Raw genomic sequence first — 22,059 nt, 5'->3', positions numbered from 1 at the left:
CCCATCATCAAGATAAGGCCTGGGAACCTAGGCCTATCCAAGAGTTAATCAGGAAGTGAAGGTACAATCCAGTGATAGCAGATTATTTCATAAGAACCTTGCCTTAAAGTTGTAGTTTTCAAACTTCAGTTTTTTAAAACTGAGGAACCTTTGTTCAGAGTGTCAGGCAGATAACAGTAGAGCAGCTTTGGTCCAGGCAGGGGCCTGTGGGGAGGGAAGACCGGATTCCTGCCTGCTCCTATAGGGCTCTTCCCACAGTGTCCAAAAGTGCCGTGGAAATGTGATACCCTATTATAAGTCACTGCCACAGGGATACCAGAAGTCAGCCGTGAAAACACATGGAAGTGTCTTTTTTTGATGGCATATATACCTTCCTAAAACATTTTGGTTAACGTGATGTTTTTGTAAATCAAAGTGCTTTTCAGAGGAATTAAGCAGTGCCTCTTTTGGCAAAGTGGATCACCACCCCCTAATTTAGTTGCTAGGGAAGTTCTGATACATTTTCATAATTGAGGACATCTCTCCATATTGACTATTAAGACTGGCTTATAGCCATGCCCCCTAATACTTAGGGAATTAATTCACCAAGGAAACCCATCTCTTCCAGGTATATGATGATGAGAGACTGCTGGCATGCGGTGCCCTCACAGAGACCCACCTTCAAGCAGTTGGTAGAAGACTTGGATCGAATTCTCACACTCACAACCAATGAGGTAAGAACCTCCTTCCAGAAGCCCAGGGTCCTCGCTTGGGAGACCAGCACAGTTTTTGAAATGTAGCCTCCCCTGTTGGACTCTGGGGTACAGTTTATCCTTGTTCCACAGGGGTCAGACAGAGTGAACCTATGTGTTCCTCCCAAATCCTGACTTTTCTCAGAACTACGTCTTGAGAGTTCTGTCTCACAAAACCAGAGACAGAGGACCCCACCTGAGGCTGCCCCTCGCTGTGGCACGTGGGCGGTGGGTCCAGGGTGCGTATATGTAGGAGGATGGGGAGAGGAAAGAAGTGTCCGACTGCAGTGTTTGGGTTTGCACGGGAAGGAGCTGGGGTTTCTGTGCTGGTTGGATCCCTTGCCCTGGTCATTAGGGTGAGGGCTGCTGATGGTCCGTTACTGATGAGCTTGATGGGATGCATTGAAGTTGTGCCATTCCAGCTTCTATATAACACATGACACAGCTTCTATATAACACATTCCAGCTTCTATATAATGATGCGACCCTGCCTGGTCACAGCGTAAATGTACACAGAGTTTCCTTTAATGAGTGACTTACAGGATCTTTAAGTGAAAATTCATACCTTTTGTTAAAATATTTATTTTCTAGAAAATATAATCTATATCAACAAAAGAAACTCTCTTTTGTCACTCATTGTCCACACTCGGCCATGTCAGTGGCTCCTTCGCCATGCAGAGTCATCTCTGGTTGTGGAAACAAAGTGGTCTGAGCAGGAAAGATGATAAACCCATCAAGGCCAGAAAAACCCCACAATAGGGAGAACTTGTTAGCGGATGAATTAGAGATATTTAATGAGGATGTAGAATAGTGTTTCTCCAAACAGTGGCGGGGGGGGGGGACCCTACAATTGTCTCAATAACAGCAAAAAAAGGTTAAAATTGCCTAAATATTTTAGAAGGAAAAGAATACCTTTATTTTAAAATAATGCATTTAATAGTGTCAGGCTGATTTTTTAAAAGAATAATCAAATGTTGTGATTTGAAGCCTTAAGCCAGCAATATTCTCTGTGCGTCTGACTGTAGCTGATAAAGGGAGAGATTGCATTTAAATGAATACAGCTGACCTTCAGAAGTTGAAAGGAACAGTTCAAGGGGAAAAAAAAAAAAACACCAACTTTCTTCTCCTGCCAAAATTGTTGTTTCTAGTATAAGTTCCTTTAACCCTAGACTTGGAATCCACTGATATCCCTAGTTTTTTTTTTTCTTTTTTCCCTATCAGATCTGAACATTTATGGCTTCAGTTAGAAACTGGGAAAGCACTAAAGTTCCATCTTAATGATCCTGTGTCCATGCTCTATGCTGTTTATTTACATATTTACATTTAAAGTGGGCCCATTTTCACCCTGAAATTTACATCTAGCATCCTAAAATTAAAAAGCAGAATGCCATATTGTCTAACGGATATAAAAATCGAAGTTTCTTTCCTTCTGAAAATCATTACCATATGCTGGAGAAAATTGGTTCCATTTAGGACAAAATTTCATTTTTATCATTGTAAGCAAAAAAGTTCTCTTTTGATGTGGTGGGCGTGTTTGTTTCCAGTTGTGCAGTTCCTGCTGATGTTGTTGGAACTGACACATCCCCCATTCTTGGATGGGGACTCTTTTCCTTGCCAAACCTGGCGATGAATTACAGGGGTGGTTTGGGTTTTGTGGGTTTTTTTTTTTTTTGTCTTTTAAAATGTATAGTCGCCAACATTCTGTGGGCGCTTTTCTGATAACACTGAGGCTGGTTGTGCTGTGGTCTGCACTTTTTGCCCCCCTTCAGCAAAACCATGTGTCATAGTATTCTCCTTGGCTTTTGGGGGTGTGAGCAGAAGCACCCCAACATGCTAGCCCAGTTGAGGCAGTGATACCCAGAAGTTCCCCAGTTTAGAAATCTTTTCATAGTTTGCAGACCTTTTCTGTCAAGGGCCAGACAGTCAACTTTCAGCTTGATGGGCCTCTTTGTGGGTTTCTGTAAGCAACAACTCAACTCTGCCGTTGTAGCAGGAAGGCAGCCATGGACGATGTGTAAATGAATATGTCTGTGTTCACATAAAACTGGATGGACCCTAAAATTTAAATTTAATGTGAATTTTGTTATTTTACGTAGTTTTAATACCATGAGATGTTATTCTTCTTTTGATCTTTTCCCCAACCCTTTCAAAATGTTAAAAACCGTTCTTAGCTCACGGGCCACACAAGAGCAGGCAGTAAGCTCTCACCCTGTCTTAAGTCGGAAGCAATGTTATCTGGGGGCCGTCGGGTGGGCTTTCTGACAGCAACACCGATGGATGCTTCAGGGAGCCGAAGAGCCCTTTTTGAACTTCCAACCTTCAGAGCTTTAAAACGCAACCTGCGTTTTCCTAAACTGTTCTTCAACAGTCCACTGTGGGTGTAACGAACACGAGTATATCCAAGCCTTTCCTGAACCTGTTTACATTTTCAGCTCAGAGAGCTTCTGAGAGTAATGAATTGCATCTGTGAAATTACCCGCGGAATGAAGGCATATGCCCCTTAAATTATCCTGGAAGCTACAATAGTAGAATGTAATTCATGAGATAAATATTCATGGTCTCAGCTATGGAAAGGGGTCCCGGGCATCCACAACATCTTGCGTTTTTTCCATTTTGCTGGGTGCGCATTTGAACCGTGTGGTCTAACAAGCAGGTCCTTGGGTCTGTGCCCGTCGAGGTGACTGCTCAGCTGGGTGTTAACATTCCCGACTTGCCAATAGTTCATTTGAGATGGGTTGAGAAGAAAAGTGAAGGGCACCCTAGAGGAGATAAAGTTGGGGTCTCAGGGTGGTCTTTGTGGAAGCCGGGGAGGGCAGGTCTCAACCTGCTGGGGGTGCCCCATGTTGTCCTAACTCTCATATCAACGTCTCAAGAGCCTGCGTTTGAAATAAAAGTCTTCTCTTCGCTTCTTTCAGGAATACTTGGACCTCAGTCAGCCTCTCGAACCGTATTCACCTTGTTATCCTGACCCGAGATGAAATAAAACGTCTCTCTTCCCTTCTTTCAGGAATACTTGGACCTCAGTCAGCCTCTTGAACAGTATTCACCTAGTTACCCTGACACAAGGAGTTCTTGCTCTTCGGGAGATGATTCTGTTTTCTCTCCGGACCCCATGCCTTACGAACCCTGCCTTCCTCAGTATCCACATAGAAACGGCAGTGTTAAAACATGAATGGGCTTGTCCCCCGTCCGCAAACAGGGCGGCACCAGGAACCTAGCTGTACTGAGCAGGGAGTCCCTGCCTCTGGGAGCCTGTTGTCTTGGCTTGTGTGTGTATATGCATCAGAGGAGTAAATAATTGGAAAAGTAATCAGCACACGTGTAAAGAATTTGTAATCTTCACCAGGAGAAGAAGAATGTTTCTGGGGCGATGGACCGCCATGGGCCATCACGTGCTGATGACCCACTGTGGGTACTGGCTGTGGACCAGCCAGACTCAAGGCAAACGTGAATTCTGCATTTCTTGTGAATTTTGTAATAAATGGAGAAAATATATGTCAGCACATACTTATAGAGCACAATTGCAGTATATAGGTGCTGGATGTATGTAAATATATTCAAATTATGTATAAATATATATTATATATTTACAAGGAATTATTTTTTGTATTGATTTTAAATGGATGTCCCAATGCACCTAGAGAATTGGTCTCTCTCTCTCTCTTTTTTTTTTAAATAGCTATTTGCTAAATGCTGTTCTTACACAGAATTTCTTAATTTTCACCGAGCAGAGGTGGAAAAATACTTTTGCTTTCAGGGAAAATGGTGTAACATTAATTTATTAATGAATTGGTAATATACAAAACAATTGTTTATAGTTTTTTTTTGTTTTTTTGGCTTTTTTTTGGTAATTTAAGTGGCATTTCTATGCCGGCAGCGCATCAGACTAGTTAACCTCTTGCTTGGACTTAACTAGTTATCAGATCCTTTGAAAAGAGAAATATTTACAAACTATGACTGATTTGGGGAAAATGAAGTTCTGACTTCCTTGTGTTTCAACTCTGCTGTCAGATGATTGTTCTTAAACCACCTAAATGCCCATGTTAAAAAGAACTCGTTAATAAGAAGGCGTTCTGTTTTGGTGCAGCTCTGTCTTTGGGCCCATCAACGTTGAACTGGGCTCCCCAAGACACTTGGTACCACCGTTCTCTTAAAAAGATGCCTTAGTCCCTTCCTCAAGGAGGGCCCTTCGCTGAGATGCTAGCAGGGTTCTGCTCGCCGGCAGCTGGCCTTCTGCCTCTGAGTTGCACGTTGATCAGATTAGCCTGTAGTCTTCGGCGACTCTTCATAATGGCTTCCAGATTCACTGGCGACAGAGGAGCCTTTTAGAATCTTCATGTCCCATCGAAGAAAATGGAAACACCGAGTTGTTCTGCTGATAGTTTGGGGATCCTTCCACCTTTTTAAGGGATTGCTTCCGCCTAGCAGGACCTCACCAAAAGAATCCCACGTCATGCCAGCGTCAGAATACTGCCACACTGTCCGTTCTGTATGGAAGTGCTGTGTTTTGCTTTCGAAACACCTACTCACTGTGCTGTAGCCATGCAGCATGAATGGAGATGACACTGATTTTTAACATGCTATGAAATTGGAGAAAGTATTTAATAAAGCCTGTTAATTTTTATACTGACAATAAAAATGTTTCTACAGATATTAATGTTAACAAGACAAAATAAATGTCACGCAGCTTATTTTTTTAATACTCGTGTCTTACCAAATGGTTTCCCGTGTTCGGAGGTGCCGACTCGTGCTGTGTGGTGTGATTGTGCAGAAGGAAAGCAGAGCTGGGGAGGTCTGTTCTTTGCTACAAGCGGTGACTTGTCAGAGAGGTTGTCCGGGACCAGCAGTACCTGCAACAGGTGGGTCCAATGGAAAATCAGAAGAGGCTGGTTCAAGTCCTGGCTCCGTTGCTCCCTGGGACCCCAGGGGAGTCCGTGTTCCTTTCTGGGCCCCAGCTGCTCCCAGAGGAGCACATGAATGGCATCGGAGGGAGCTCTGCGAACGGGCAGCTGTTCTAAGGCTGGGAGGTATTGAGAGGGGAGATAGTCAGAAGGTCTGGATACTGGGCACCTTGAAATCTTAGGCTGCCTTCCTCATGATGTAGAATTTGCTTCAAAATCTCAAAAAGACAACTTGAACAAACTTTGAAAATAATTTTACATATTTCCATGCCACCCAGAATCTGAAGAGAGAAAGGGCTTTTTTGGCCTCTTAACAAATGTGAATCTGTGACTCTTACAGCTTCATTATATTCGCTTTCCAGCCTCAACACCAGGAAAAGGAGACAAAAACAATCTGGCTTCTGAACTTCAGCCACGCTCTCAGAACCTTCTGGGGCTGTTGGTGGTTAAAAAGTGCTGTCCTTGGCCAGCACGCAACTTTTCAGTTCAGAATAAAATATTTCTCCTGGGGGGGAAAAAAAGAAGGTGCCATCCTTGGCATCTTTGTTCTGTTTGAGGCCATTAGTGGTAGAGTGAGGGTCTCACCAGCCGACTGAAGCGTGGCCTCAGCCCTCTTTCTGCATTTGCCAATCTCCTGTGCTATTTATTATCAGGACAGGGTTATAATCCCACCCAAAAGAATGGGATTTAAAAAATAAGATAACACGGGAATTCCCTGGTGCTCCAGTGGTTAGGACTCGGCGCTTTCACTGCCTTGACCCGGGTTCAATCCCTGGACGGGGAGCTAACCCACAAGCTGCGTGGCATGGCCAAATAAATAAATAAATAAATAACATCGTAAATCAAGTATACTTCAATAAAAAAAATTAAAATTAAAAAGAAAAGGGAAAGCAGCCTTTAGTCACATGTGTTCAGGAAGATTATTCTGCAGCCCTCTGGCCATCTACACCAATGGGCTCCCCTTGGCCAGGCTGCAGGAAGGACTTGCTGGTGCTCCACATCCATGTAAATCCACGGTACATCTTCTATACTTTTGAGACCGAAGGAGCAGGTTACGGCTTTTTACAATGTAAGCTATCTTGTAAATAGACAAGGTAGATTATACTCCTAGCTGTTGGCCATTTTAGTTTTAGAATTAGATTTGTCATCAAGGGAAGGAAGGTAATGTGGTCCATGAAAAGGATGGGAGATACTTCTTTTTTGATACCTACCCCAAATAAACCGACACGGGCAAGGCTTGGTAAGAATCCTGGAGCATAAGGCTTCCCCCTGCCCGGCTTAGCTTAGCCCACCTCCCACCCCGAGACTTAAGGAAACAATGGGAATGAGTCGAAACACAGTGTGATTGTCATCGAGACATGAAGAACCAAAAGTCGCAGGCATCTTGGTGAGGAAGGAGGGGTACCTGACTCTGCTGTCTCCAGCCCGGAAGCAGGGTGATTCGAGAGGCTGCTCAAGGTCCAGCTGGTGGCGACCTTGGGCAGGATGCGTGGATGGAGAAGCACGGCGGCGAAGTCAGGTCTTCAGGGGCGTTGGGTGGATTCCCTGAGAACCGGGTACCCTTTTCTACTCTCAGCTTCTCCATCCCTTGTTACCTCAGGGAGCTTCCCTCCACCAGATGTTTTGGGAAGTTCCTTGATACCACGCATAGGAAACTAAAATGTGCAGTTACAGTAAACCATCTGACAGACTTGAACAGCTAGGGATTGAGGACCCAGGCCCCATTCTGGAAACAAGATGTTGGTCTGCTAGCTTGTACTGTATAATTGAGGCTCTAGGAGGGCTAGGTAGAGAGACCACTATTACAGATCAGGAATTTGAGGGTCTGCTTGAGGTTCCTAAGGGTCACATGGCTGGGAAACGGTCTAAGTAAACAAGGCTGCAGCCTTATGCAGTCCAGGAGAAAGACAATGGATGGTGGATTGGGAGGGAACTGGATTGGTTTATTTCTTATAGCTGGGTGATGTCGGGCAAGTCATGGATTCTATCTGGACCTTCATTTCCTCAGCTGTAAAACTGGTTATCACCAGTGTCATGGTCTTACCATGAGGGCTGCCCGTAGGAGCTTAGCTCAGCTCTGGCAGATGGTACTCTATTAATAAACAGTTTTCTCTTCCTGAGAACCTGTTTTTGTATATTTGTGATTTTTTAGTATATATTCACAAGATGGTGCAACCATTACCACCATCCAGAACATTTTCCTCAGTCCAAAAAGAAGACCTGTCCCAGTTAGCAGTCACTCCCCACTCCCCCCTTCTCCCAGCCCTGGCATCTGCTATTTGCCTATTCTAGCCATTTCACATAAATGGAATCATCCATGGCCTTTTGTGTCTAGCTTCTTTCACTTACCATAATGTTTTCAAGGTTCGTTCATGTTGTAGCATGTGTCAGTGCTTCACTCCTTTTTTATTGCCATATCATATTCCATTGTGTGGATAGGTCCACACTTTGCTTATCCATTCATCAGTTGATGGATATCTGGGTTGTTTCCACTTTTTGGCTATTAGGAACAGTGCTGCTGTTAACATTTGTGTACAAGTTTTGTGTAGTCGTTATGTTTTCGTTTTTCTTGGTTGTATACCTAGCAGTGGAATTACTGGGTCATAGGGTCACTCTGTGTTTAACCTTTGAGGAACTGCCAGACCGTTTTCCAAAATGGTTGCACTGTTTCGCATTCCCATTAGCAGTGTATGAGAGTTCCATGTTCTCTATATTCTTGCCAATACTTGTTATTGTTCATACTTTTTATTATCGCTATCCTAGTGGGTGTAAAAGGTCTTCCTAAGATTTCAATAGCCGGGGAAATAAGACGTAGATCATGGATCAAGATACATAATAGCTACTGGGTTTTCTAAAACAAGATATTTCAGTGAATTGGCTGGCTTTTGCACCTATAAACTGGCCAAGATAGCTAAGAGGCCTCAGTGGAGCTTCACGGAGTGGAGGGCCTGAGAAATTGATCAATTCCATGTCTTTCCTCTTGACTGAGAAAGGAAGGAAGCGCTAACACGTGATGCAGAGGGACAGAGATTCTTTCTGGCTGGAATCCTTGAGTGCCTCTCTGCCCCCTGTCCCCAGTTTTATAGCAAACAAAGTCTAGTGAGCTTGAGCAATCCCCTGGGACCAATGAATGCACTATTACTTATGTATGCACATTGGAGTCGTCCTTATCCAGCCTGCATTTTGATGTTATTTATTTTTTGATGTTTTTGAAGATGAAAGCGAAGTTTATCTTCTCTCACATTTCATTCCTTGGAAGCCTTGAAATGACTTGGCTGGGCCAGGACTACAGAAGCCCTTCCACGTCTTAAGTGACATTCTGGAATGGGGCCCCTCTGTGTCCTCTTTTCCTCAGGGTTTCCGGGGGTTTTGATGAGGATGCCAAACACTGTTCCAATGCTGGCCACTGAGGCAGCCACTCCAACTGTGGCAGCCCCAGCATCAATAAACTTGGCCGCTGTGTCAGTGTCCCAGGGGCTTCAAAATTGCCTCCAAGGCCTGTCTCAGAGGTCACATGAGGTGCTCCAGAAGACAGTGGATATGAGGACAGTCAGTGCCAATCATCTGGAAACTCCAGCAGCCCTTGCCATCCTCCCGGGACCTTCGAAATAAAAGGCAGTGGATTTCTTTTATTCGCAAAGTTGAATTCTAGGGTATGTAGTTCAGTGACGGAATTAGGCTTAAAATACATTTGTAGGTAAGTAATCTATCTCTCTTCCTGTGACTCAGAACACTGCCTTCTGTTGGGTTGTGTGTTTTTGAGTCTCTTTTTCCCTCTAATTCTTTAGTTGACGGCACTTAACTGAATCTTGCCTGCATCACTTACGAGTCAAAATCCTCAGCATAATGTTCTTGGAAAGGGACAGATTGATGGATTTATAAATTAAGAATAAAGGAGGAAATGTTTTCTTGGTCTGTAAATGGCGTGACAAATGATCCCTTCCTCAAGTGAGAGTTGAATTCAGTGAGATTTCACTAAACACAGTGCCTGCTACATAGCACTCAAATATTAGCTGCTGTTTTATTTAGCTATCGATCAGGCAATCTAGATGTAGACAGACATAGATGTAGAGACAGATATAAAGAAAAATATAGGTACATGTATGTGTTTATAATTGTCATTTTTACCAAAGAAACTTATTCATGAAATTGCTAGTTAATTGTGAATTTCACTAGGACCATGTCTCCCCCACTTTTGTAAACAAACAAACAAACAAAAATAAGTTTTAAGTCAGTGAAAATAATGATCAAAATTTGTTTAAATCATGAAATTATGTTTACAACAGTGAACCTGTTATGTTCCCCTTTTATTTTTTTATTGAAGTATAGATGATTTACAATGTTAATTATATTCCCCTATTAAAACAAGCATTTGCTCATAAATACTGCTAGGCAATGCCCTGGATGAGCTTTAAGGGACGATTCAATGCTTTCAGAACTGTACCAGCCAAGCTGGTGAAGGGTTTAAGTTACCACAGTTAAAAAAAAAAAAAAAAAAAAAAAAGGCAGACCAGACCAAAAATGTAAAAGTTTCGAAGGGTTTTTTGCAAGGGAAGCTCCTCTCTGGCTCTGCATGTGATGTCGTTTTAAGCAAATCAAAACTGGTACCGTGACAAATGGAAATATCACATGGAAAAAATAGAGGAGGCCTGAAGCAGTGCTGTCCAAGGATTATGATTGTAAATTGTTCAGGGGCGGTCCCAGTGAATCTTCGGCAGTTGTGAAGTTAGCGTAAGTTCCCACACAGGGTTGGAAATGTTGAAATAAGCTCTCTCCGTTCTGTGGGGAAGTTCATCAGGGGTTCTGGCCGACTACAGGCATCTCTCATTGCTGCTAATTCTACTGCAGAAGTTTAAATGGGAGAAGCTGGCCAGAGCCTTTATTCAGAATAGGAGCTGCCTTTTTACATTGTTTTGTGACTTGACTTGATGCCTCTTCTGGAAAAAGGCTAACTGTGTATCTGTGCATATACTAACACAGCAGGAGAGGAAATCAGAAACCTAGACTCCTTCCTGGCCTGGTCTTTATTCCCCATGAGACTAGCCCTTTGGTTGCTTCTAAGTGGATTTAGATTTAACCAAAACACAGAAGTTCCTGGTTCATTTTGGCCATCACCCCGTAGTAACCAGAGCCAGGAATGAAAAAGACAAAGACAAAACGTTAAATCAGAAACTGGCAATGAAATTACTGGGGCTAGGGGTGTGGCTAGTGGGGGAGCTTGTCTTGCTCTTGTGCAGAACAGGGGTGGACAAACTATGGCCCACAGGCCAAACCTGGCAGCCCACCTGCTATTTTGTACTGCTTGCAAGCTAACCATTTTTAAGCGGTTGAAAGAAAATAATAAAGGTGTATCTTGTGACTTGTGAAAGTTACATAACCCTCAAATTTCAGTGCCTATAAATAAAGTTTTATTGGCACACAGCCATGCTTATTCATTTATCTATTGTATATGGCCACTTCAGTGCATATTATATCGGAGAGCTGAGTAGTTTCAACAGAGACCAAATGGCCCACAAGTTAGGATATTTACTATCTGTTACCCTTTACAAAAAAGTTGACGGACCCCTGGTTTAGATGATGATGTACCAGGTGGATGCCAGGCCCATGCAAGTGGCTTGTGGTCAAGGATAGTAGCAAATAACAAGGTTCTGAAATTGGGGGATGCTTTCAGGATCAGGGTCCACTTGAAAGGCCTGGGCGGGTGGGGATGAAAGTCATGAAAAATACCCTTTGGCCAAGCGGGATGTTTTGAGATCCTTTGGAGACAGTTAGCGGCCAATGTGATGTGTCGAGACAAGCCTTCCTGGCGCCGTTTCTCCCCTGGAGCATCGTGTACCAGCATGCCCGGTACTCTTCCAAACAAGGTTGCCACAGAGAGCCCCAAACCAAAGCCTAAATAAATAACGTGGTTCTTCCAGAAACGGGGAAGGAGAGAGGTTGACATTCGGATTTGAATGATGCTTGTTTGGCAGGAAGTAAATCTGATCTCTCCCAGCGAAAGAGCACCTTTGGACCGTCACACTCTGTATTCCTCTGCAGGGCTGGAACACTGTGGTCAGGGGGCAGGGTGGCCCTCTTTACAGTCTTGTTGGCTGGACCTTATTTTCCATCACTCAGGTGTTCTCGCATGCATTAAGATTTTCACGGATGAGATGGTAGGCACACATTCTCGTCCAAACTTCTCCCTGACCACAAAGGCCATCAGAGGACAGATCGTGTTGGCACTGCCTGAGTTCACCTGGACCCATCACTGAGCGTGACTTCTGTTTGCTTCCCTAAAGCTGGAGTTAAAGTTATCTCTAAAGGTCAGATTGCTGAAGGCTTGAAATCACAGAGCCCCTTATCCCATAAATCAACAAGCAACTCTCCCACGTACACAGATCCAGAAAAAAAAAAAAGCAAATCTACATATGCAATAAATGTATACAGGTAAAGGAGACTGGCAATAAAAATGCTTGGATCTGGTTTCAGCTTTTTCCCTTGTCTTCTAAATGAGGTTTAAAGCACATCAAGCACTAAGCCCTTATTCTTCTGACCTGAAAGCAGGTGAGTTTAGTCAAGTGCAGGAGACATGACATGAAGGGGACCCCTGGGAAAGGAAGCCGGGGCGTGTGTAGCTGCTCTGGGGAAGCTGAGCCTTTGGCAGCTCCCCAGGGTGAAAGCCTAGACCGGGGCGGGTGCGAGGGAGAAGGTGAGGATGTAGGTGGTAGCCCTTGAAAGGTACACATTGTTGTCCTGACCTGATTTACATGGCACCTGTGGACCCAAAGAGAACCTGAGAAGGGGCCCCTGGGCAGCGGCCGGGTGGGGATTTGTGGTTGCCTGTGTGTGTGCACACGCACCATTGAGGTTTTTAGAGCTTTTCAGAAAAATAAGAATATTCCGAATTCCTCTGGTCACCCCACAACATAGGGCGTCCTGGTTATTTAAGATCTCATGGGACCCAAGCACACCTTAGGAGAGTTCAGATCAGTTCCACATCTACAGAGGAGCACACTGCCTATTAAGAAGGAAAGAGGTGGGAGGGCATAGGTGTTTCCAGAATTTCTTCACAGAATTGGTGGAGGGTCTGAAATTGGTGTGGAAGGTGGTTTGAGGATTTAGGGAGTTGGTCTGGAACTGCTTTTGCATTGCAAGCCTTCTGCTTTTATGTAAATCAAATGGTTTGGTTGTTGATGTTGCTGCATTTCAGGGCTTGGAGATTGGACAGGGGGCATTGAAAGGTCCCTAAACCCCCTCCCCCCCACTGCCCACCTCTTCTGAAAGGTCCAATTAGCCTGAGCAGTTTCATTTCTCAGGCCTTCTCCCCAGAAGTCCCCCAGACCAAGTTTCTAACCACTCCTGACCACCCCTGCTCCCCAGCCCTCGCAGGCAGCGAGGAACACAGAGCATCCTTTCTTGCCCCTTAAGAAGTCGTGCGTGACTCCAGCTGGTGCGGGGCCCCGCTCCATGGGATGAACGCGGGGCAGTGTCTGTCCTGCACAGCTGAAATGCTGTCAGAGTTTGTGCAAAGGGAGGCTCCAGTGGAGTGTTTCACTTAGCTCCCATGAGGCAGAACCAAGGGTCACGATGCATTCTAGAAATGTGTGGCCACACCCTGTTTCCAGGGGAGGAAAGGCTATTTGGGTAGAGTTGACATTGGGTGAGGAGAAAGGGGGATGGTACCTGCAGAGATGGCCCTTTAAGACTGTCCCAAAGGACATTCGTGAAGTTGCTTTGTCAGGGGACAACTTCTGAGACGATGTAGATGTTCATTCTAGCACTCTCCACCAAGCCAGCCAGTCACAAACTATGTGCTGTGGGCCCAGCACTGCACCAGGGATGGAGGGTGTATTAGCCATTATTCATTGTTGAATAGTCCTATAGTTCCCTCTTGCTGCTGTAAGAAATTACCACAAACTTGGTGGCTTAACACAAGCAGAATTTATTCTGCCACCATTCGAGACCCAAATCAAGATATCAACAGGGGTGCGCTCCTTCTAAAGGCTCCAGGGCAGAATCCGTCTTTGCTCCCTCCAGCTTCTGGTAGCTCCAGGCATTCCTTGGCTTGTGGCTCCATCACTGCCATCTCAGTCTCTGTCTTCACATGGCTTCTCCTCTTCTCCTTATGATCTCTACTCCTTTGTGCGTCTCAGATAAGGACACTTGTCACTGGATCGAGGGACCACCTTCACGATCCAGGTTGATCACATCTTGAAAGTCTTAATTTAATGATATCTGCAAAGACTTTGTTTCCCAAAAAGTTCGCATTCACAGGTTCCAGGGGTTAGGACATGGACATATTTGGGGGTTTGGAGGGGCACTATTCAACCTGTTACAGAGGAGGAGGGTGGGATCTTTGAGACTTGGTGGCCTCTCAAATAATTTTACAATCAGGTTGGTGGATCTGGGGGCTCCCATTTTATCCGAGGGCCTTCTGGTGTCCTGACTGGTCAGAGCAGTAAACCCGTTCCCTGCCTGACCCTGGCGAGAAGGGGACTCAGCGGGGGTGGGTCTTCCTAGTATCTCCTTTCATGTCCGCACCACTCTCCCGAGACAGGTGCAGGGAGTTGAGGCAGTGTAGTTACAGTTCCACAGCTGCCACGTGGGAGACTGGGATCCAAACCCGAGCTGGCCTGTTTCTAGACTTGGGAGACTTTCCTCAATATGCATACTTCCAACAACTGCCCAGCAGTTAGTCCCTCCCCGATGGATGAGCGTTGGGTGAGGTGGTGACCCATGCTTAACCTTCTTGGAGCATAGAACAGGCTGAGGAGGAATGCACATGACCCAGGTCAGAGGAAGCCTTGAGGGTCATTCTCTGGTGGACAACGGAATCAACAGTGAGAGAATCTGTCCATGTGAAGGGGAGTTTTAAGGAAAAAATTGTTACCTGGGCTGACTGGGGTAGATCTCAGCCCAGGTCTCTGTGGAATAGGCCTCCTGGAGATGGAAGAGATTCGGGTCTGGGGGAGGGTGTCAGGCATGGAAACAGAGGGGTGAGTGTGACGTGATGCACCCTGGGTGGTGGCTGGCCACAGCGAGGTTGCTCTTTCTCCCCCTTCTTTGAGTTTGTGCTCGTCTTAGTCTGCTTGGGCAGCCATAAAAGATACCACAGACTGAGGGGCTTAAACAACAGACATTCACTTCTCACAGCTCTGGAGGCTTGAAGTCCAGGACACGGCTTCAGGCAATTTGGTTTTGGGAAGAGCTCTCTCCTTGGCTTGCAGATGGCCACCTTCCCACTGTGTCCTTACATAGCCTCTCCTCAACGCCTGTGGGGACAGAGACAGGACAGGGAGGAAGAGAGGACTCGCCTCCTCTTGGTTTAAGGCCACCAATCCTATTGGATTAGGGCCTCACCCTTATGACATCACTCATCTTTAATTACATCCCTAAAGGCCCTATCTCCAAATGCAGTCACATTAGGGGACAAAGGCTTCCACGTGAGTTGAGGAGGGACACAATTCAGTCCATAGCTGTCCTTTTCCCTCTCTTCCTCCTCTCCTTTTCTTCCTGGTCTCATGTCCAGCCCTCTGACCTTGTCCCCCAGGGATACAGGCTGCGTTTCCCCACAGGCCTCAGCCAGGGGCTGTAGACATGACACCTGTCTCTCCAAGCCAGTGGGGTAGTTTCTGAGTAGCCATGGGCTTCAAAGCCAGGGCTGGCATCTCCTGCCTGCCCTCACTGGATGGACCCCAGGGAGCCCTCTCGGCCTTCACGTGGGGGTGAGAGGGGAGCAGAGTGAGGCAGGCTGCCCAGCCCAGTGGCTTGAAGCCCAGCTCAGCCCTCACCAGCCAGATGGCCCTGGGCAAGCCACGTAGTCCCTTGAGCCTCAGGTTTCTCATCTATAATGTAGGGGCAGTTAGCATCTCTGGCCCTGCCCCCCCCAACACAGCTGTTGTCAAGTAACTTTGGGGAAAGCCCTGGAAAGAGGCAAAACAGAAACAGGTCTAAAGGGTAACTGCGAGCGTGATTGTAAATAAAAAGCCTTAAGGTCTCGGTCACGAAGAAGATACCTCTGCCCAGACCCCCAAGTTCACAGGGGAGCTTCAGGCATGACATCCCATGGGGGGTGACCCTCTGCTGCGGACAAGGCGGCGTGGATTCTCTGGTTCTTTCTGGCTGCTCGAGGCACATGGTTCCAAAGAAAGAGAGACCCAGTTCTCCCATGGCACAGGGGAACGTCATTTCTCTGGAGAAAAAGGCATACTTGCTATGTCTCCTCTGATGTCAGGATACGCCCCAGGATGAGGGTGGCCCGGCAGTCCTGGCCCCTGCACTTGTCAAACACAGTCAATATCCTGTCCTTTTCCACATCCAGGGTTCTGAAAGAAAATACCATCAAAGAGAAAGGAGAAAAAGCGATTTTCTTTCCAGGTAACGAATCTGTGTTTTGTTTTTGTTTTTGGTCTTTTTTAAACTGAGTTATCTAGAAGGAGGGCGGGCTACTTGATTGATCTTTCAAAACAACAGAAATGTGGTCCCGGAAGGAGTTGTTAAGTTGGACCTAAGGCAGAGCTACCCACGGCTGTCTCTATGTGGCCAGGAACGTTGTAGGAGGGGTAGAGTGTGCCAAGATGCTGAAAATGGCCCATTTTTAATTGAGACACTCTCTCTTCTTACAGTATTTGGGATTTTAGTGCCTAGAAATGGGTGGGCCAGCCTTTCCTGATAGAGACCACCCTCAGTTTACTGTGACCTTCTCTTGGACTTCTCCTTGCTGTGTGACCTTGGGTAAGATGATGAATACTTCTGAGCGTCCATTGCCTCATCTTCAAAATGCAGGCAAAGAAATGGACAAGGGTACCTACCTTCCAGGCTTATTGTGAGGCTGAGGCGTGATGAGATTGCCTAGAGTCTCAGTGCCTCAGCAAATCCCTGTGGAGCCCACAGGGGTGGGAAGACAGGTCACCCTATCACAGGAGCCTCACTGAGACTTCAGTTTATTAGCTCTTTTTCCTTCTGGAGGTTAGGGAGATTCCTCCTGAGAAATCACCTGAAAACCAAGAGGGGACTACAGAAGGCTGCACCCACCTGAATTCCTGAACCATTAACTCAGGGTCACCTCTGATTCCCAGAAAACACCTCTTACGCATTGAATGGTTTCCATCAGCTGAGGGCATAGCATCCCAGGCTGTAGGTGGCCAAGTGCTTGGAATTCACCTCATCCTAGCCCCTCCTTTCACAGGCCCGGAGAAGGGGGAGCTGGCAGCTGGCCCAGAGACATACCGAGGAGTTAGTCAAAGAGCTGGGACAGGAACCCAAGTCTCCCGGCTTCTAGTATCAAGATAGCACCTAACAAATGAGTCCTCTCTTTTCTTTCCTTCTCTTGACATGTTGAAATTCTGCCTCAATCCTGATTAGCAGGGGAGAGAAGAGATCTCAAATGGTGCCAGCAAGCTGGGCTGTGTTTGGCCTATGTTGTGTTTCAGTTTTTTTGGACTTGGTTCTCAGTGTTAAAATTCAGAAGATTTCACATAAACATGCATCTCTCAAGCTCCTCCTGGAAATTCAGAGGTTGGTGACACTGGCTTCACATGGCCACAGTGGCCAGAGCAGATTAGCATTTGTCCCCTCATGACCAGGCACATGAGCTCCACCTGTCAGCCCCTACCTGGCCAGCCTCACTTCTCAATGCACCTGCCTGGGCTCGGTGGGCCTGAGCCTGTGGCACCTGAGTAGAACTTGCTTACCTAGGAAGGGTCTGTCTTCCCAGCCCGTCAGACAGCACTTCTGAACAACAGGTGGTTCCTGTTTTTCTGCCACTTTGTTCTCTCAACCAGTTAACCTGGCTTCAGGTAAAAGAGAAAGCAATAAGGCATCCCATTCCATAATGAAGTTATTTTCCTAACGTCCCACTTGAAAACTGTGAACTTTCCAGAAGAAACTGTTGTTTTCTTTCCACGTTGACCTAGTTGCAAAGGAAAATCTCATTTTCTTAAAGAGCCGCCATCTTGCTGGTGTGGTGTGTGGACAGGCCGGTCAGCCTTTCCATTAGGAACAATTTCCTGGGCTTTAAAAACCCAGCCATAAGGATGTGTTTTGGACTGAAATTGGTCCTCCCCCAGTGGAACCTGGGAATCTTTATTTCAAGGACTCTTTCAAAACATCTTTCACTCTTGAAGTGCAAATGTGTGTGGTTTGCGGCATCCTCGACCACGTTTGGGGTTTGGGATTTTGCTGCATGACGTTTTTCCAACATTTAATTTTAAAGCCATCATCTTCTCTATTTATTTCCGTGGTTAAAATTGGTTTTTTCTTTTTCTATTGGGAGAGGATTGCATGAAAGGGGACTTTGTCCATCATTCCCAGTTGGGGTACACACGGACATGGGGCCTTGGTAGAGTCCCTAGCATGGATGTCTCTTAAGTGAGTTAATTTATATCACCCAACAAGAGTCAGTGGACGTGATTCAATGACAAGTTAAGAGGAGGTTGCCTTCCCAGTACTGCTTTGCTTGTTATTCTTGGTTTGATCCTTGCCTGCCCTTTGCAGGTATTTTTGATGATCTTGTTGGCTTTAATGATCAAGAGATAGAGTTCCAGGCTTGAGATGATTGTTCTGGGGGGAAATTTTGAAAATCTACTCTGTATCACTTAGTCATTTCTATGTTTCAAGAATTACTTGACATGTGCAGTATGAAGAGGTGGCCTACAGAAAGTGGCCCAATACGTGTCCATTTGCTCCATTCATGCCAAGCTACTCAAGTCTGCTCTTCTTCCTCACTCCCTAACTTGGTCAAGACCGTTCATCAGCCTCCCAAACCGGAGACTCTGGATGTGGCCTTGACTCCTCCCTCTTGTCCTCTCCCACGTTGTCCTGTCCTCGCTCTGTCCCTCTCATTCCCATCTCCATAACCATGGCCTTCCCTCTGTCCTCCCATCTCTTTGCCTCCTGACTAGCCCGGCTGTCTCCGTCTCTCCCTGGCCAGGCCACCCTCCACCCTGCTACCAGCTTTAGGCCCTAAAAATGTCACGTCTCATCCCATTCCATTCTCTTGCTTAAAAAAACTTTTGTTGGCCCCTGCCATCTCAGGATAAAATCCAAACTCTGCAGCATGACGTACTAACCAACTTTCCAGGCTTGTCATTCACCATTCCCCACTGACGGACCTTATGTTCCCATCACTCTGGACCCATCATTCCATGGACAACCTCTCCACCAATCAACGTTCTGTTCTCTATATCTAGAATGGCTTTCCCCAGATGCCTTTCTTTGGCAAACTCTTTCAAGGCCCAGGTCAAACATCACAGCCCTTGGAAGTCTTCCTTGGTCTCTTGCACGTGGAGTTAGAATTTTATTCAAAGCTCAGCAATAGTGTTTGTCATCATGTACTGTGGTTTCTCTTTCTTTGGGTCTTATCTTCCCCTAGACTATGAATACTTTGAAGATATTATTCCAGGTTTGTATTGATCTCTGAATTTCTGTCACCTAATACAGTGTCTGACCCATAGGAGGTGTGTCTTCAATGCCAGGTGAATTGAATAATCTTAGCTAATAGTTATAAAGTGCTTGGCAGGCACCAGGGACCATTTCGAGCGCTTTGTACATTTTAACTGTCAAAACCACCTTTGAGGTATAAGCACTCTTAGAATTCCATTTGCTGATGAGAAGACTGGGGCATGGAGAGGTTATGTGAGCTACCCAAGGTCACACAGCCTGGATTGCGTTCAGCCTGCCTGAGCGCAGAGCCTGTCTGCTGGCTGAATCCTGACATTATTCTGTTTTCCAGTAAATGAGTCCCAAGTCAAGTGCCCTGATCAACCTCTGGATAGATTTAAGGTAAAGATCATAGTAGGGGCTCAAACCCAGGCTCCATTTCTGGTCCTAAGATTTTCATCTCAGACTGGAGATCCAAAGCTCCATCTCTGTGCTCTTTACTTCCTCAGCTACTAGACACAGGTGAGCCATGGGAGGCTTGGGTAGGAAGGCTGATAAATGGCTGGCTCACTTTTGGGAACAAATCATCTAAAACCTGAAATCCTGATCTGAACAGATACCTCCTAGGCAGTATCAAACCTCAGGGACAAAGGCAGAGACACACTGGTCCCTTCATTATCATCTTCATCATCACCCTCGTCCTCTGGGAGTGTCTCTGAGGTCAGCAAATAGACACTGTGCAAGTCTGCAAGCCCAAGTGTGATTGAGAGTTTTCTGTATGTTTGTCCAGGACACAGGTTTATACATGAATGACCCAGCGTGAGTCCTGCGTGTGGCTGAAGTTTCCCCGGGGGACAACTGTCAGGAGAGCCAAGGTAATTACCTCCTTCCTGGAAGGATGTGGATGGGTTCATCTGTCTGGGATGTTTAGGTACAGTCTTCCCTGGGGGTGGGGACCTGAACTAGGACTTCTGCCAGATCTAGTCCACTTTGGAGGCAGGTGGGCTGGAAAGAACAGAGGCTGAGGAGGGCGCCTTGCTGGGGTTCCAGTGCCAGCTCTTGTCTCTCCAGCATCATTCCCTCTTTTGACCTTTCCCAATTATTGGCAATCTCTGTTTTGCTGATCTGAGTGGTTTGGGGGAATGGATTCACCTGCTGGCTCCAGGGGTGGAGCCGTGAGAAGGCCAGTCCGATCACAGGACCTTTGCTGGGAATCCAGGGCAAGGAGACTTTGTTTTTCCCCTGAATATGCCTGAGCAATTCTGTAATCCTGGGGGCTTGTTAGAAATGCAAATTCTTAGGTCCTACCCCAGACCTATTGAGTCAGAATCTCTGAGCCCGAGCCCAGGGAACAAGCCCTCCAGGTAATTCTGATGAGCACTCCAGTTTGAGAAGCACTTCTCTCAATTTATAGATGACTAAACATATATATATATATATATAGGCACAAAAAAGCAAGGCAATTTGCCCAAAGTCACACAGCTAGTGAGGAGCTAAGCCAGGTCTAAAAGTCAGCTGTGCTCCCACCCATGCCATTTAAAGGCATCTCTTTTTGTTTGTCTATTTGTTTTTGGTTTTTTTTAAACTTTTTATTTTATTCTGGAGTATAGTTGATTAAGAATGTCGTGTTAGTTTCAGGTATACAGCAAAGTGATTCAGTTATACATGTACAGGTATCTATTCTTAAAGAAAAAATGAAGAGGCATCTCTGTGTTTTCGTTAAACTGTAAAACCATCAGCAACAGAAATCACTTCTCGCCTCTGAAGGTCCTCCCCTACCCGGTCTTTTTCTCCAGGGATGAAGATAAATTTCACTTGCTCTGAGGTTAGGTGGAGTGAAGCCTCACTATTACTCACATGTTTATGTGCCCTATCACAGACTTGATCAACGTCGGCTGCCCTCAGGAGACCTTGGAGTCAGTGAGGACCACGTCCTGCCTGAAGAGACAGGTCCACCTTTGGCCCAAGCCCCAGGTCGTGCTGGGAGAAAGGTGGGTGCCATCCTTTCTGGGGTCAAGGTCCTGGTCTCTTGGCTGGCTCCTCCCAAGTTGATCTGGGCTCCCAGCTTTGGTTCGCCACCCAAGCCCCTGCTCCGTGTGTATGTGAGGGTAGGTGGGGCCGGAGGGGTACGGCTGGGTCCTGGCCAGAGTCGTGGCTCCAGTCTGGAAGTCCAGGCATACCTAAGTCGTCTCTCGTGGCTCCCCAATGCCATATTAGGCTGCCCCCTCTGAAGGGTGGAATCTCTGACTCATCCTCCCCCTCCCCCCACACCCTCACACTCCTGCCAGTTTTGGCCAAGATTAGAATTCACTCAAATCTGTGGGTTCTAAGGTTTCTGCGCTATTTCAGTTTGGCAAATGACTCCTTGTTTCAAGTTAGAAAAAGAAGTCCTTTCCCGAAAGAGGCTTGGGAAGGCTTTTCTTGGTGACCCAATGGTTTGGGCAACTGAAAAGGTGATGATTTCAGTGCATGTTAATCAGAAAGAAGCTGACTCTGTTTTCTCAAATACATCTGGGGTTAACAGATGAGAAGCAGTGAGACTTTCTCATCAGAATGACAATCTAATCTATCCTCCCGGAACGTCCTGTAGATTTCCAGCCCCGTGCTAGGTCCTCTCTGGGCATTTTAGTAAGCCATACCCCAGTCCCACCAGGTAGGCAAACTTTCCCATTTTAGAGATGAGAAAACTGAGGTTCAGAGTAGTCACATCCAAAGCCTGAGGCCATACAGCTGAGAGGTGGCATCGGGACAGGAGCTCTGGTCTCACCTCTGGTTTTGCCACACCGATGGTCCTGACTCTTGGGAAGAGGCAGGGGTCTCGCTCTGCTACCCCAAGAGGACCAGCTGTGCAGTCTCTATACCTCTGCCTTTGGATTTGAAAGGTGAATCAGATAGGGCTTTGGGGATGTGGGCAACAGAACAGGCAATTGAAAATGAGGGACAGAATCAGGGAACAGTAGACCAGCCAGGGCCGAAGGATCGGAACGTGGCTGCTCTGAGAGTCTCGGCAGAAGCAGATGGAAGGTCTCTCTGTGGTGGTGCCACTGGAACAAGGCCACCAACCA

The 22,059-nt window shown here is 46.3% G+C and overlaps 1 protein-coding gene and 1 long non-coding RNA gene across 10 annotated transcripts in view; one reads left to right on the top strand and one right to left on the bottom strand.

The window, feature by feature from the left end:
* Nucleotides 1–5,431, top strand: part of FGFR2 (fibroblast growth factor receptor 2) — a 105,230-nt gene extending 99,799 nt beyond the window's left edge. For 8 of the 9 annotated variants that reach the window (XM_082611596.1, XM_082611595.1, XM_082611593.1 and 5 more), the window contains 2 exons: nucleotides 608–713; nucleotides 3,739–5,431. In XM_082611596.1, the coding sequence (XP_082467722.1) occupies nucleotides 608–713; nucleotides 3,739–3,903 (271 nt within the window). In that variant the 3' untranslated portion in view covers nucleotides 3,904–5,431. Of the gene's footprint in view, nucleotides 1–607; nucleotides 714–3,646 lie in introns of all 9 variants that reach the window. The other variant, XM_082611590.1, reaches the window with a different exon arrangement.
* The window catches only part of LOC309795153, a 399,522-nt gene that overhangs the window by 262,745 nt on the left and 114,718 nt on the right, over nucleotides 1–22,059 (bottom strand). The gene's annotated exons all lie outside the window — the stretch shown is intronic.

Source organism: Mesoplodon mirus (genome assembly GCF_964341445.2).
Source record: "Mesoplodon mirus genome assembly, chromosome: 2".
Lineage (NCBI taxonomy): Eukaryota > Metazoa > Chordata > Mammalia > Artiodactyla > Ziphiidae > Mesoplodon > Mesoplodon mirus.
Note: the sequence above shows the minus strand (reverse complement) of the source record. Positions and strands in the feature narration are given on the sequence as shown.